A 14,118-nucleotide genomic window follows, 5' to 3' on the forward strand; every position below is an offset into this window, starting at 1 on the left:
TCTCTCCTCTCACTGAAACATCTGGCTGAAGACATGGGCTTTGGCATTATAGGGACCTGGGTTCAAATGCTAGTTCTGCTGTTCACAAGCTCTATGGCTTTGGTAAGCCTCTAAAACTTGGTCTGAGCCTTGGTTTCTGGAGTCATAAACTAGAGTTACTCTGAGGGCACAAAAAGATGATGCATGTAAGATGCTCCACACAGGCCTGGAGCAGAGAGAGTGCTCAGTGAGAGCCATTCGTAGCCACATCCCTCCCCCCTGCCAGGCTTTGGCATAAATTTGTCCATATTCCTCTCGTCCATAAGATTTGTATATAGTTAGCCCTCAGTGTGCATTTGTGGACTGAGACTGAACGGATTGAATGATCAAGTCATGTGTTTTCCATCCTGCCCCTGTTGAGAATGTTTCTGAGCTCCTACCCGCCAGCCCTGCCTCCACTGTCCCACCAGTGTCTGCTCTGGAAATGGAAACTCATTTTTGACATTTGCCTAAGCACAACATAATTAGGAAGATAAAATCTGCTACCCAAATCATCATATAATGTATTCTCAAAGTTGAGTTGTATTTGATGATGTTTATAAATCCTCAGCTGGGAGGGGGAGTGTAAGTGCACAATATTATTTTAGCTTTCTTCTTTTTTCTCTCCATTGCATTGAGTGCTTACTCTGTCGGATACTATAATAAGTAGTTTGCATGTGTTATCTCATTTAATCCTTGCAACAACCTCGTGAGGGTATGTTATGTTTGCTTCATGTTTTAGAGAAGGCAGTCAAAGCTTAGAGTGGTAACTAACTTGGTCTTTTCACATAGCTAGTAAGTGGCTGGGTATGCTGGGATTGCACCCCAGACCTGTGTGACTCCAAAGCTTCTGCTCTTAACTGCTATGCTGTGCTATACTGCCTCTAAGCTCAGAGGTTATGACAGACAGCCTCAGCTGGGAGTGGGATGGACGTGGTGTGGAGTGGACTGGAGTGCAGGGGGTGTGAAGCAATGGGAGCTTCATCTTCATGCCCCCTCTTCTCACAGGGCTCCTCTTGCCCAGCTCCCCTCCTGCCCGAAAACCCTGAGCAAAACCATTTTTTGTAAAGAGTTTATGTCCCATTTTTTCATTGGCATCATCAAGAAATGGTCTGAAGACTAACTGCTGCCCTTTCCTTCCTTGGTTTTCAATTTTCCAGTGGCCCAGCACTGAGAAGAGGGGTAGATGGAACAAGTCCCGCTTCATGAATGACGTTTAACAGATAAGTGAGCAGCCGTGTATTTCAGCAAAAAAGCTGTAAAGGGTAGTGGAGCCTACCCAGTGGGTGACCTTATGGTCAATAGGATATCTCAGAGGGACCAGACTGATTTTGTTGGTTCCACGGTCATATTTAAGATCATTTTTCATAGAAATTAAACAGTGGGAAGATTTTGACTTGCTTAAAGACCAACTTTATCCTAATTGCAGCTGTGTTAATGAATCCAGTTTTCACAAATTATTTTCAAAGCCAGTAGCCTAGTGGGTCCCGTGAAGTGTTCGTGTTACTACTGACTGAGCTCAGTCTACCTCGGGAACCTCCATGCTCGTGCATGATCCCAGCAAGTCCCCATCTCTCCTACTCCTACCCTGTCACCTGAAAGCTCTTGGTTGGTTGCCAGGTAGCTGATTGGAGCTACTGGAAGGACATGTCCTGAAGGAGCTGCTGCTGTTACCCCTTTTTATCTTCTTTTTCTCATTTTTCTTTTCTGCCACTTGATGGCATTTCTCATTCCAAGGACGTGTGAAGTTGTCGTTGTTGTGCTGTACCCCTCCTCCCCTGCTCCTCCTCAGCTCCCACCGCAGCCCGTGCCATCACCAGCTATGGCCGCATGCCCATCTACATTAGTCATGAGCCCTCCTAGACCTTTGTCTCTCCCGCTTTCCTCCTGGGCAGGGCCACATGGATGAAGTGCAGGACAGCAAGTGCCAGTTCACTATGGCAGACTTTTAGAAGACATCAAAACTCACCAGGCAGATCTCTGCAGGCAGATCTGCCCCTGCCCCATTCAGGAGCTGCATTTGATCTGCATCTTTTATACCTCCAGTCCAAGTGAAAAATCAGGGTGGCTGTTCTGCACTAGGGAATTCAAGGCCCCTGTTAGCAGTTTTCACTTAGCCTATGGTTTTAGAGAGGGGGAGGGAGGAGGTGGGGAAGTGGTGGGAAAGTAAGGGGAGTGTTGGGGTGCATAGTTTCTAAGAGATGCAAGCTGTAGGCATAAAATTACTGTAATTTGTTTTTTAAATTCTAAATCTGTTTTCTTTATATAAAAAAACTGCAGTTAGTGAACTGACACTGTTAAATAAGTTGAAGTGTACAAATGTATACATAAAATACAAGCCCTCCAACTGCCTAATCACAGACATAAAATAATTCTCTTGCTTTTAATGTGTTTTTTATCTCTGATTAATGAAACGTATTACAGTGTTGAAACTTCAGTGAAGTTTGATACTTTGTCCTTTTAGTTAGCACAAAGAAATCAGGCATAATGGCAAATTTCATTTAGGAAAATTATTAAGTTCATGATTTTTTATTTTTAAGATTCTTTTGTGGAAAGCAACTGTATTTTTCAAATACCTTTTTCTTTTTCTATTGCTTTTATACTGCTTTCCTTCAAATGAAAGGCAAGCATCAAGTGTTGGTTTTGTCCTGTGGCTTCACTTTGGAAATCTCTTTCTCCCAGTAGGTACCTCCTAAAGTCTGTCTGGTGGCATGTTGCATGGCCAGGTGTTCTGTATGGGAAGGCCATTTTAGTGAAAAGGAGAGAGGATAGTCTATTAAATGAGTGAATGAATAAGTCTGTTGAATTGAAAGAGAATAATTTGTTCCCTCTAATAACTAATGGTCCTCATTATCCTGCAGTAAAATGTGTATCATTTTTCTGAAACCCATGTAAGATTATTGCTGTTGGGCTTAAATAAAGCAAAATTTTACTCTTTTTCCATCTGTGAATAGAAAAAATATATAATATTACTCTTCTTATACAATAGCCCTATGGGAAACATGGCCACTAAAACTTGGAACTCTTAGCTTTTGTTCTGCAGAGTGTAGGTTTTTTCTCTCTCGTTCTAATGAGAGCTCTCTATATATTCTGTGGATGAAATAGTCACAGTGCACTCCAATATCCAAATAGTCTTATGTACCTAGCAAAGCATGCCAGTGATGAGGATATTCTAAAGTTCATTCTTGAATTTTCTCTTTTAATAAATTTGTATTTCATGTGTAACTATCTAGAATTCTATAATATCTTTCCTTCAGTGAGCAATGATTTGTGCAATAGCTGTCAAGTACATTTCTTCATGCTCAGTGACAAAATTTCAGGCATTTTGGTATCTGGGAAGTTTGCTCATGGGTCCTGAGAAACTGTTGATGTTTGAAGGACATGAGAATTTAGAATTAAATCTTTGAAAGTAAGTGCTTAAAATAAGACAACAGGAATAGTGTGGTCTTGGGTTAAATTGGAAAGTGAAAGCTCCCGTTTTGAAATGAGGCTCATACCACTCAGGTTATAAAGGTAGTTTATGTCAGTAGGGTAAGTCTTGTTAGCTGAGAACATCTGCCTCTTCTCAGGTGAAGTACCATTCCAAGTGCAGCCATCAGTGTCTCATGTTCCCAGCAGATTCATGTGGAAGACCTGCCATGCTCAGCATCATAATGGGCCTGTGAGGGATGCAAAGTTGAGTCAGCCATGGCCCCGTTACTCACATTACAGCCCAGCCTATTTAGTCAAATGCACTGTTGTGGGAAGTCTAGTGGACAACACAGCATATGTCCTAGAAGAGGTCAAATAAAGGATTCAGGGGAAGTGGAGACCATCCTAGCTGGAGCCACCAGGGAAGGGTTTATAAAAGTGTCGGCATCTGAGGCAGCATGGGAATGTGCCATGGAGAGGCCAGTGTGGATTTGGGAATGGTTGCCTGTCCCCACCTCTGACTAGCAATTCCAGCCCACTGATGAATGACAGGGGCCTGACCTCCACTAGGTAACCCTTGCCATCTCAGCCACTGCCCTCAGCACTTTAGGGAGTTGACAGAGAGCCTCTTAAAGGCACACAGCCTTGTGTTTCAGTCCCTGCAAGACGAGCATAGGATGTGTTTCCAGCTCAGTGGCCCACAGTGCTAAGGGCCCATAGTGGTACTGCTCCCCAAAGTCAAGCAGAGACCTCTTGAGAACTTAGAACCAAAGCAGAGCATGTTTAGCATAATCATTGGGATGGGTATTCCCAGCTCTGGCTTTGTAACAATACTTGGAGTTTCCAGAAGGAAATGGAAATTTCTCATATTATTTAAGTTAGATGAACTTAAAATTTTTTTAACTTTATTGAGGAATAATTGAAAAATATAACTGTATATATCTAAAGTGTACAATGTGACAATTTGATATGCATTATAGAATGATTACCAAGATCAAGAGAATTAACGCATCCATCACCTCACCTAGTTTCCATAAATTTTTTTGTGTGTTGAGAAGGCTTAAGATCTACTCTAAGCAACTTTGAAGTTTACAATATAGTATTATTAACTATAGATCAGTTTTTTCAAAATACATCGTTTTAGTTAAGTACACCAAAATGACAGTTGATTGTGTAGTTTATAGAAAAATGGGTGGATATGATAAATGAATACAGCATTGTACACAGATAGTTAAACTATATTAAATATATATATGTGTATATATATGTGAGTAAGACAGGAAAGGGAAAAGGTGGTGAACTACTGATTACTTGTTGAAAAAATAATATTATACTATTAAAAATGAGACAGTTTTTTACAAAATCAGGAAAGAAAACCAGATTGAACTATTACTAACTCACTTCTAAGAGAGTGTTCTGGGACCTCCAGTCTGCTGTTGCTTGCCCGCCTCTGGCAATATTTACCAACAAAGCTGGAGAGGATAGGGCTTTGTTGTAAGAGCAGCAATCCTTGTCTATTGTTTACGCTGTTTTATTTTCCAAATACTTTTTCAGCATAAAGTTAGCATCTTTTCTCAGGTTTAAAAATAGGAAAGAAGACACTTCTTAAGTTTTCTCCTGCCCAGAGGCACAAGTCTCATTAAGGTAAAATTCACATTTAGAGCTGTCATTAAGGGCATTAAAAACAATTGAGTGAGGTAATGAGGGTGCTGCCCATCCAGGGTCTTTTTTGCTGTTGTCATTTTGGGAGGTATCTTCTGCAGGGCAATAAAAATCTTGGGAGATTATTTAATCTAAAGGTTTGGATATTCTTTTTGAGTAGTAAGCAACTTTCCATTTTTCTTGTGGAGAGGTTTATTGTTGGTGTGAAAGGCAGTTTATCTTTAAATTGGATCTACAGTATTCTTAAAGTGTTTTATTATGGAAAGTTCTAAATATGTACAGTAGTAGAATTGTATAAGCAAGCCTCCATGTGCTTGTGACCCAGCCTCAGCAGTCTGCAACTCTGGGCAATCTTCTTCCTCTTCTCCACATACCCTGATTGTTTTGAAGTGAATCCTAGACGTCCTATCATATTATCTGTAAATATTTCATTTTGTATTTCTAAAATACAGGAATTCCTCCTTTTCAAAATAACTATGTTAAAATTGCTAGAAAATCCCCCACAATTGTTTCATTTCATCAAATAATGAGTGTTTGCATTTCCCTGATTGTACTGTGAATGCACTTATTTAAAAAGCTCCTTGTTTGAATTGGAGTCCAGTCATGGTCCATATGATAGTTAATCTCTATCTTTTTTTTTCTATCTTTCCAATTTACGTGTTTAGAAACTGGCTTTTTTTTTGTCCTGTTGAATTTCCCTTGTTCTGGAGTTTGCTGATTGCATCCTAATGGTATCTTTCAACATGTTCCTCTGTCCCCTGTGTTTCCTATAAAGTCATAGTTAGATCTAAAGACATGAATCCTGTCTTTCAGTGCAATTTATTTTAGCTTTTGCTAATACTATCTAGGTGTTGGTGTGTACGTCTGTGAGGAGCTACATAATGTCTGGTTAGAATCAAACACATTTTGAAACAAACTCACTGTAAATGCTTAATACACAATTTTATCTACTTTTTTCAGTGTGAATTTTCTTGTTATATAACATACATATAAAAAGAACACAAAACCTAACTGAACAGCTTGATGAATTTCCACAAAGTAAACACACATCAGTATAGTTAGCACTAAGCTCAAGAAATATTACTACATCCCCAGAAACCCCCTCATACCTTCTTCTAGAAACTGTCCTCCACCAGCAAATTACTATCATGACATCTAACATCATAGATGAGGTTTTCTTATTTTTAGATGTTAGATAAATTGTGTCTTTACTCTTTGTGTCTGGCTACTTTCACCCAGTGTTTGTTAGATTTGTCCATGTGGTTGTATTTCACTTCTATATAATATCTGATTGTATGAATATATCATACTTTATGTACTGTAGGTATACCTATGGCTTGTTTACACATTTGGGAGATCATGAATAGCACTGCTTTTGAGCATTCTTGCACGTGTCTTCTGCTGAACAGTGCATGTATTTGTTTTGGGTCATAGGAGACATGTACGTTCAGCTTTAGTAGATACTACTAATTATCCAAAGTGGTTCAAATAATTTACACACCTGCTACTAGCAGTGTATAAATGCTCTACATTCTTACCAACACTTAGTGTTTTTGGTTTCCTTTTTATGTGGTAGCATAATGTTGTCATTTTAATTTGCATTTCTTTGATGACAAATGCAGTTGAGCACCTGTTCACCTATTTATTGGCCATTTGAACATTTCCTTTTGTGAGGTGCCTGTTCAGATCTTTTACTACTTTTCTATTGGGTTGTCTTTTTCTTGTTGGTGTGCAGGCATTCCTTCTGTATTCTAAATGTGAGTCCTCTGAAAATATATACCACAAACGTGATCCTATTTGGCATGTACTTTTTTTTGGAGTATAATTTACATACAGTGTGATGGTGCAATATTAAGCATATCATACATTCAAGACACAGAACATCTCCATCAACCAGAAAGTTCGCTTGTCCCCTTTCCTAGTCAGCATCCCCCCTCACAAAGGCAACCAGTCATCTGATTTCTGTAATCATATGTTACTTTTGTCTATTATAGAATTTTATATAGAATTGCCTATTATAGATGATTTCCGAAAGTACAAAGTTTTTGTGTTCAACTTCTTTCACTTAGCTTAATACCTTTGAGATTCAACCATCTTGTTGGGTATCAGGGTTCATTCTTTTTCACTGCTGAGTAGTATTCCATGGTAGATCATACCAGTTTATTCATTCTCCTATTGATGGACATCTGGATTGTTTCCAATTTTATTATGAATAAAGCTGCTATGAAAATTCTTATACAAGGCTTTTTGTGGGTATAGCATTCATCTCTTACAAATTCATTAGGTATTTTTTCTTTAATATTTAACCATACTAAATATTCAGTTGCATATTATTCTCTAAGAAGTCCACATATATGAAAGTCTGGATTTATGCAAAAGATAAATGATATGTTTCCTAAAAGAAATTTTTAGGAAAAAAAATTTCCACAGTAGGATTCTATTAATTAACACCCATAAGTTGCTTAAGCAGTTATTATAAACAACTGCTTGGGAGTACCAGTTACTCTCTTCACTCATTTGGAGTTTAATTCATAGGGATATTTTTCCTCTTCCCCATTTGTACGAACATATATAATTGGCCTTACTGTAGTTATTTCCAGTTGTACTAGTAGAAATGCCTTGTCTTTTGGAGAAAGAAAGTTATTTGGCCAAATGCATCAGCCTCTCAAGTAAATGCCTTGAATTCAGAACAGTTTTAACTACTCCTTGGGAATGGGGGCAGGTGAACATTCTAAAAACAGGTATAGTTTACAATGGTTAGAAAGTACAATGATAGAAAAAAGAACTTTGTGCTGCATGTCACATTGGAGGTGTGCATGCTAAGAACATGGTGATCTTTGGGAAAAAGCACTGCTGAACTCATCCAGTCCAATGCCTATGATTTCTATAAATACTTCTTGAAACATGAGAGCTTTGATCTTGTTGCCAAAATAATGTGGGGTCCTATAAATTTTCTAATTATAAATGACAGTATTTTAATTTCTTTCCATTGTCCTGCCTGTCCTCCCACCCACCCACCCCCAGCCCAAGAAAAATGATGTGACTGAATCACAAGTCACATGACTGAGTTAAAGCACAAAAACATGACTGCTTTCCCCCCAATTAACTAGTACCAGGCCCAGGTAGGCAGGCTGTTCCTTCCTTTATTCTCTACCAGACCAAATGGTTAATCATTTGTGGAAGTTCCTTTTCTCAAATGGGACATAAAGTTTGTTTCTTTAAACCAGTTATTCAGAGAAAGCTCTCAGTAGAAGAGAGAAGGAATTTGGAGTTCAGTTTTGCATTTCTTGCTCAAAGACTAGTATGACTACTTACTGTATGGCAAGCATTTTAATACTGATTATACAATATATATGCTTGTATGCCAACTGTAATCATAAAGATTTTGCTTTAATGTCACTTCTGACAAAAGTGTTTAATTATGGAGGGACAATAATTACAAATGGATTTCTATGTATCAGCTTTTTTACATTTTAAAATTTGGAATCGACCTCTAGGTGGCAGCACCAGCTACTTTTTTTTCCTGTTTCACTCCAGCCTCAATGAGTTTTGGTCTAAGCAGTAAAACTTTTAAGTCTCTTGAAACTTCAAAATAAAGTGCTTATTGCCAATTTTGTGAGGATTTGGAAAAATTAATTTGTTTGTCCAATAAGTTTGGGGCATGTTTAAGCCTAGATTTTGACCTTTACAAAAACGTTTCTGGCCACAGTGATTGATACTCATTTTTTAACATGACATTATATGTTTTCTTAAAAATAAGATTTTATTTAGCTCTCTGTGATTTGCCTATTGAACTTTTAATTGTCCTCCCAAGAAAATCACTTCTTCATGACATTTTTGTATCCAGTAACTTGTCCGAGGGTCATTATGTACCTAATATTTTAAGATAATTACAGTGTCTTCTCCCTTTATGTTTTTAAATTTTAACATTGACCTGTGACCAGGAATGCTGAGGTGAAGCCCCTTCTCTTGAAAAAAATTCAGCTTGGGAATAAATCTGAAGTAATTAGCTAGGCCAGTTGGCTTCGTTACTGCCATGGGCAGATAAGGGTTGTTTGTGGAATTAGACATTTAAAGTAGACATTTCATAACTCCTGACTTTTGTCTTAATTTTCGGCTACTCGTTGGCGTTTCTCCATAAGTTCAAGATGGCCTGTGTCCAGTTGTGGCCAAAGCAGACAGGCCCTGGGGCCTCAGGTACACTCTGGGGGCCATGGCTGGTGGGGAGGCCTAGAGAGAGCTTTCATTGTTTCCTTGTTGCAGCCCCACCAGTTCTGTATATGCGCAAGACCAGCATTGTTTTGTTCCTTGATTTTTGGATTGTGAAAGAAACTTGCCTTTTAGAAAACTTGCTTATTATTTTTCTTTTCCCTTACTTTTTGAATAGTATTGCCTGGGAAATTGATGAATAATCATACCATCAGAGAAAAGGTGATGGTGCTTTCAGATAATCGTAAATGAAGCAAGACATGTGAATCAGTTGGATTCACGACTAGAGTTTAAAGAATTTGCAGCAGTTACCCTTCACTGCAAAGAAGAAATGGCCTCATTCATGGGCATGATCTCTCACTCAATTCCTCTGCTCCTCCTTAACTTTAAATGGGAGGGTGTATATTCCCACATAATACACATAAAGTTCACTAACTTGCTGTTTCTCTTAGGGGATAGGTAACTTGTAAAATAAAAATGTATAGTGAGTCTTGGGGCCAGGTGGCCTCTGTTGCAGCGATTTATGTATGTCACTAGCCATGAACAGTTTTCAAGTTGTTTTGATGTGTATTCTTTGTTTTTATTACATGCGATCATGTTAGGAAATAATCACTTTAATTCCTACAAGGAATGGCTATTAACTTGCTTTGTAGCATGAGCATGTGTTTCGTATCTTTCTCCAAATGTATAATCTTGAATGAATTTAGTCTGGATTAAATGATGTTCATTCACTGTTTTATTTTTTTATTCATATGACATTTATTTAGTGCTTACCATGTGATAGACGCCATTAAAAGTGGTTTGTCCTCTAATGTCTGATTTAAACTGCAAAACTGCCTGGTCAGTGACACCACCTCCATTTTGGAGGTAAGAAAACAGAGTCTAAAAGTCTTAGCCTTATTCTTTGTTCAGTACCTTTCCACTGTGTCCGAGTTGGCCTCAAGTCTTGTATAATTACTAGATGTCACTTGACAATTGACCAAACAGGATTTAGGATCTTGTCACTGAATTCTGAATACATCTGTTAGATTATCTGCCTATGCAACTGTCCATAGAATTAAAATAATTTTTAGATATTGCTGCTTTTGAAATCTTTGCTCAGTGACTTTTATATTACTTACCATTATGCTAAAATAAATATGACAGTTTTCCTTAGATTTCTAAAAAGCCTAGAATTTTTAGGGATTGCTAAGGGGTGCTTTCAAGAAAATATTGTAAGATATAATATGGAATAATTACCTTTAAATGTAAATTCAAATAGTAGATTTTGACAGATTTGCTTTGAGCAAGGGTAAATTAAATTGGTTGGCCTAAAAATGTTCTGTTCTTTAAATAGTTGTGGAAACTAGGTAACATAACCTATGCATTGATTGATTTCTTGTGTCATTCCAATTGACCTATGGAAGGTATTTTTGGTTTCAAGATTGTTGGGGACATTTTGGCCTATAGAATCTGTAGATCCACTGTTTTTGCACACATTTTAAATTTCTGATCAGAACATCAAAACACCATGTTGTGTTTTGTCTCAGATGCTGCTATTGAATTTTAACCACTGAATTAGATTGCAACCTACATGCTATGCTGTTAACTACTGAGCCAAGATGGAATCGACCACTGCATTGAAATCAGGGTTAACAGTTTTGTCTGCACTTGAGGTTGTAATAGCAGTGAACTTGTTTTCTTTAATGGGATTTTTATTCTCTATTTTCAGTTTTAATGGTGATATTTTGATTTTAAGAGATCTTCTTAATAACAGTGCACATTTATTGGCATTTTCTCTGTAACTTTAAGAGAATAGTAAACCATCCTATATAGTTTCTCAACTTAAATGTCTAGTGGCATATTTCTGCATTGTGTTGGTGCGGTTCATTTGTTTTATTTGTAAAGTAATCTCTTGTAAAAAGATAAGTCATTTGTCCATGTGATGTAAGCCTTTATCTTGAGTTCATATGGTTGTGTATGTGTGTGCATGAATTTAAAATCATTCTTTTGTGAGTTTTCTCCTTTGGGTTATTTTTCAGGTAAGAGAATTCAAGTAATTGTACCTTTCTGAATTTATTTTTTCTTCTACATTAACAGGGCTTGACCCCACCCAATTTAGAGTTCATCATTATTATAAAGATGAAGAGAATGATGCTCTACTTGGTGGCCCAGCACAGCTCACTGATGAAGAGAAATACCGGGACTGTGAAAGATTCAAGTGCCCATGCCCTACATGTGGAACTGAGAACATTTATGATAGTGTCTTTGATGGTTCGGTTAGTTGTTTCTTTGTTTCCTTTTTTCATCTTGTGAAAAACCAGTATAAAGGCCTTTTCTCCTAACTATCTGTATAAAACGGGAAAATAAAAACACACATTGCGTTCTTGTGTTTAAAGAATTTTAGTATCGTGTGAATTCTGCCTTCACAACTTATTTTATGTCTGCTTGAAAACTCTTAGTGGAATGTGCTTGGATATTGTTTTTGGGTTCCTAGAGTGCTTGGCCTTGGTTTTTAAGTAGAATCTCTTAAAAATTCTAAATTATCTTAAAGTGTTTTTTACTATAATTCCTTAATTAGTAACCTGTATTTCCCCACTCCCAATCCCAATTTATTAAGACTTAGAGCAATATTTTCCTTGATCTGAAATCAAGTTAAAGAGAATTGGATGTTTTTGGAAAGTCTTAGTTTTATCTTTACACATCCCACTTGCCTCCTTTTTGATGAAGGTATACTCTGATTATCTTTTCTGCTGTCTTTGCATGTCAGACATTAAAAAAGTCACAGGAGACATTCCTCTCAAGAAGTACTGCCAAAAAATCTATCATTGACCTTGGATCAGAACTTGAAACTTGGCCAATTTACTTGATTCCACTGCAGTGTTACACGTGTACTAGCCATTGGCAAATGAGTAGGCAGCAGAACTGTGTAAAACCTTGAAACGGAAAGAAAATGCATCCTTTATCTAAATTAAAAGTAATTATTTTAAGTTAATTTGGACAAACAGCAGATGTTTTGCATTTTTTGAATCAAAACAAAGCAGTCTTTGGAAGCAAGTGCAAGGAAGAGGCAGACACAGATCAGCAATACTTGCTAAATCCTTGAGTTTTGCTTCATTACAGCTGTAAATAAGATAGTTAATTGCATGGAGGCTTGACGACTTGCAGATGGGCTAACTGGGGAAGAGCCGATGTCAAGCTCTAAAATCTCTTCCACCTGGAATTGCTTAGTGTGGCGGGTAGGGTTATGTACCAGATTGGAGCAGGAAACCAAGATGTTTAAGTATCTAAAAGGAAAACAAATGCTCCAGAAACCCCAACAGTTTTCCTATATATTATATTTGCTTTGTCTTTGTTTAAAACAAAACAAAACAAGATGTTTCCTCCAACTACTAATAATTAATTCACATTCCTACTCCTCCTGCCTCCCTTCACCCCAAATACATTTCACTGGGGGGAGGTTGCAGAAATTTTTAGATTTGCTAAGCTGTCAATAAGTGATTGCTTTGTAGTGTAACCCTTATTTTTTAGGCTTTATTCCTAAAATTAGGTTGACAATATGAAAATTAGCTAATGTTACTGGTGCTCTTGCTCTTTTATCTTCAAGTTTAGAATGAATAAGTGCAAATTTAAAATTTTGATCAATATCTCTTAAGAAGGATGTTTATTTCTAATAATGTGACTTCACTGGTATTTTCAAGGGAAAATTCTCCATAGATTCTGTCATGCATTGAATGTAAAAAAAAGTGATTTCAGGGTTTTCCCTTTGACTTGGTACTCCATTACGATGGTGGCAAGAGTGCGAGGTATGTATGACTAAGGATCTTTGGGAGGAAAGTCGTTGAGAAAATAAGGTTTAAAAATCCACCAGTAAAATGAATTAAGAATATTGTGCTCCAGGACAGCGTGTAAGCACAGAAAACGTTTTCTAATCTTGAAGTAACCTTTTGTGTACTTGTCTGTCTTGACTTTTGTAGGGAACTGATATGGAGCCCAGCTTGTATCGTTGCAGTAACATTGATTGTAAAGCTTCACCTCTGACCTTTACAGTACAGCTGAGCAACAAACTGATCATGGACATTAGACGTTGCATTAAAAAATACTATGAAGTAAGTATCCATAATGAGTTTCTTACATACATGACTTATTTAAGTTTGGTACTTGTTTTAAAAGAAAACAAAATAGTCTTGTAGCATTGGTTTTTTTTTAATGAAACTAAAATTTTGAAAAGACTTTGGAGGAAAATGATTTGATTTCCCACTGGATACTAGATCTATTTCATTAAGAAGCAGTATTTTCAATAATGAAATTTTTGCTTTAAGGAAAAATGCAACTATAATCAGGAAGTGTTTTAATTTACTGTTAACCTAAATAAGACTGAATTAAATGGTCACTCAGATCTTTGGACAGAGGACAAAAAATCAATTTTGCCTATCCTTGGCAAGTAGGGCTATAACATCATGTGTGGTGATTTTAATAAATTGCCCACTAGCCAAGACTTTGTGTTGATGTGGTAATCTAAACCTGGTTGTCTGAGGAAATCAAAATAAACATCTTTTAAATTTAGATGCAGTTTGGCATTTTAAAGAAAATAAAAGTCTAATTTTTATAAATATATAGCAAAAATGCTAGAACAGTAAGCAAGCTATGTTAGAAAGAAGGCTTTTTTCAAAGTATTTGTTTTGCGGTTAAGCACATTTCATGAGTTTTTTCTCTTCACAAATGCAAATTTAAAAAAAAAACCCATTTCCCGTTTGATTTTTCTTAGTGTTTCATATGTCATTTGTCATCTAAACAAAATTTCTATTACTCGAAAGTTCACTGTAACTTAGAAGCTAC

General features: G+C 37.0%; 1 protein-coding gene across 1 annotated transcript in view; it reads left to right on the plus strand.

Annotated features, from left to right (window-relative positions):
* The window catches only part of POLA1 (DNA polymerase alpha 1, catalytic subunit), a 288,452-nt gene that overhangs the window by 135,572 nt on the left and 138,762 nt on the right, over window positions 1–14,118 (plus strand). Inside the window, exons 33-34 of the mRNA XM_036912786.2 lie at window positions 11,380–11,558; window positions 13,257–13,388. Of these exons, the coding sequence (XP_036768681.2) occupies window positions 11,380–11,558; window positions 13,257–13,388 (311 nt within the window). The remainder of the gene's footprint in view (window positions 1–11,379; window positions 11,559–13,256; window positions 13,389–14,118) is intronic.

Source organism: Manis pentadactyla, chromosome X (genome assembly GCF_030020395.1).
Source record: "Manis pentadactyla isolate mManPen7 chromosome X, mManPen7.hap1, whole genome shotgun sequence".
Taxonomy (NCBI): domain Eukaryota; kingdom Metazoa; phylum Chordata; class Mammalia; order Pholidota; family Manidae; genus Manis; species Manis pentadactyla.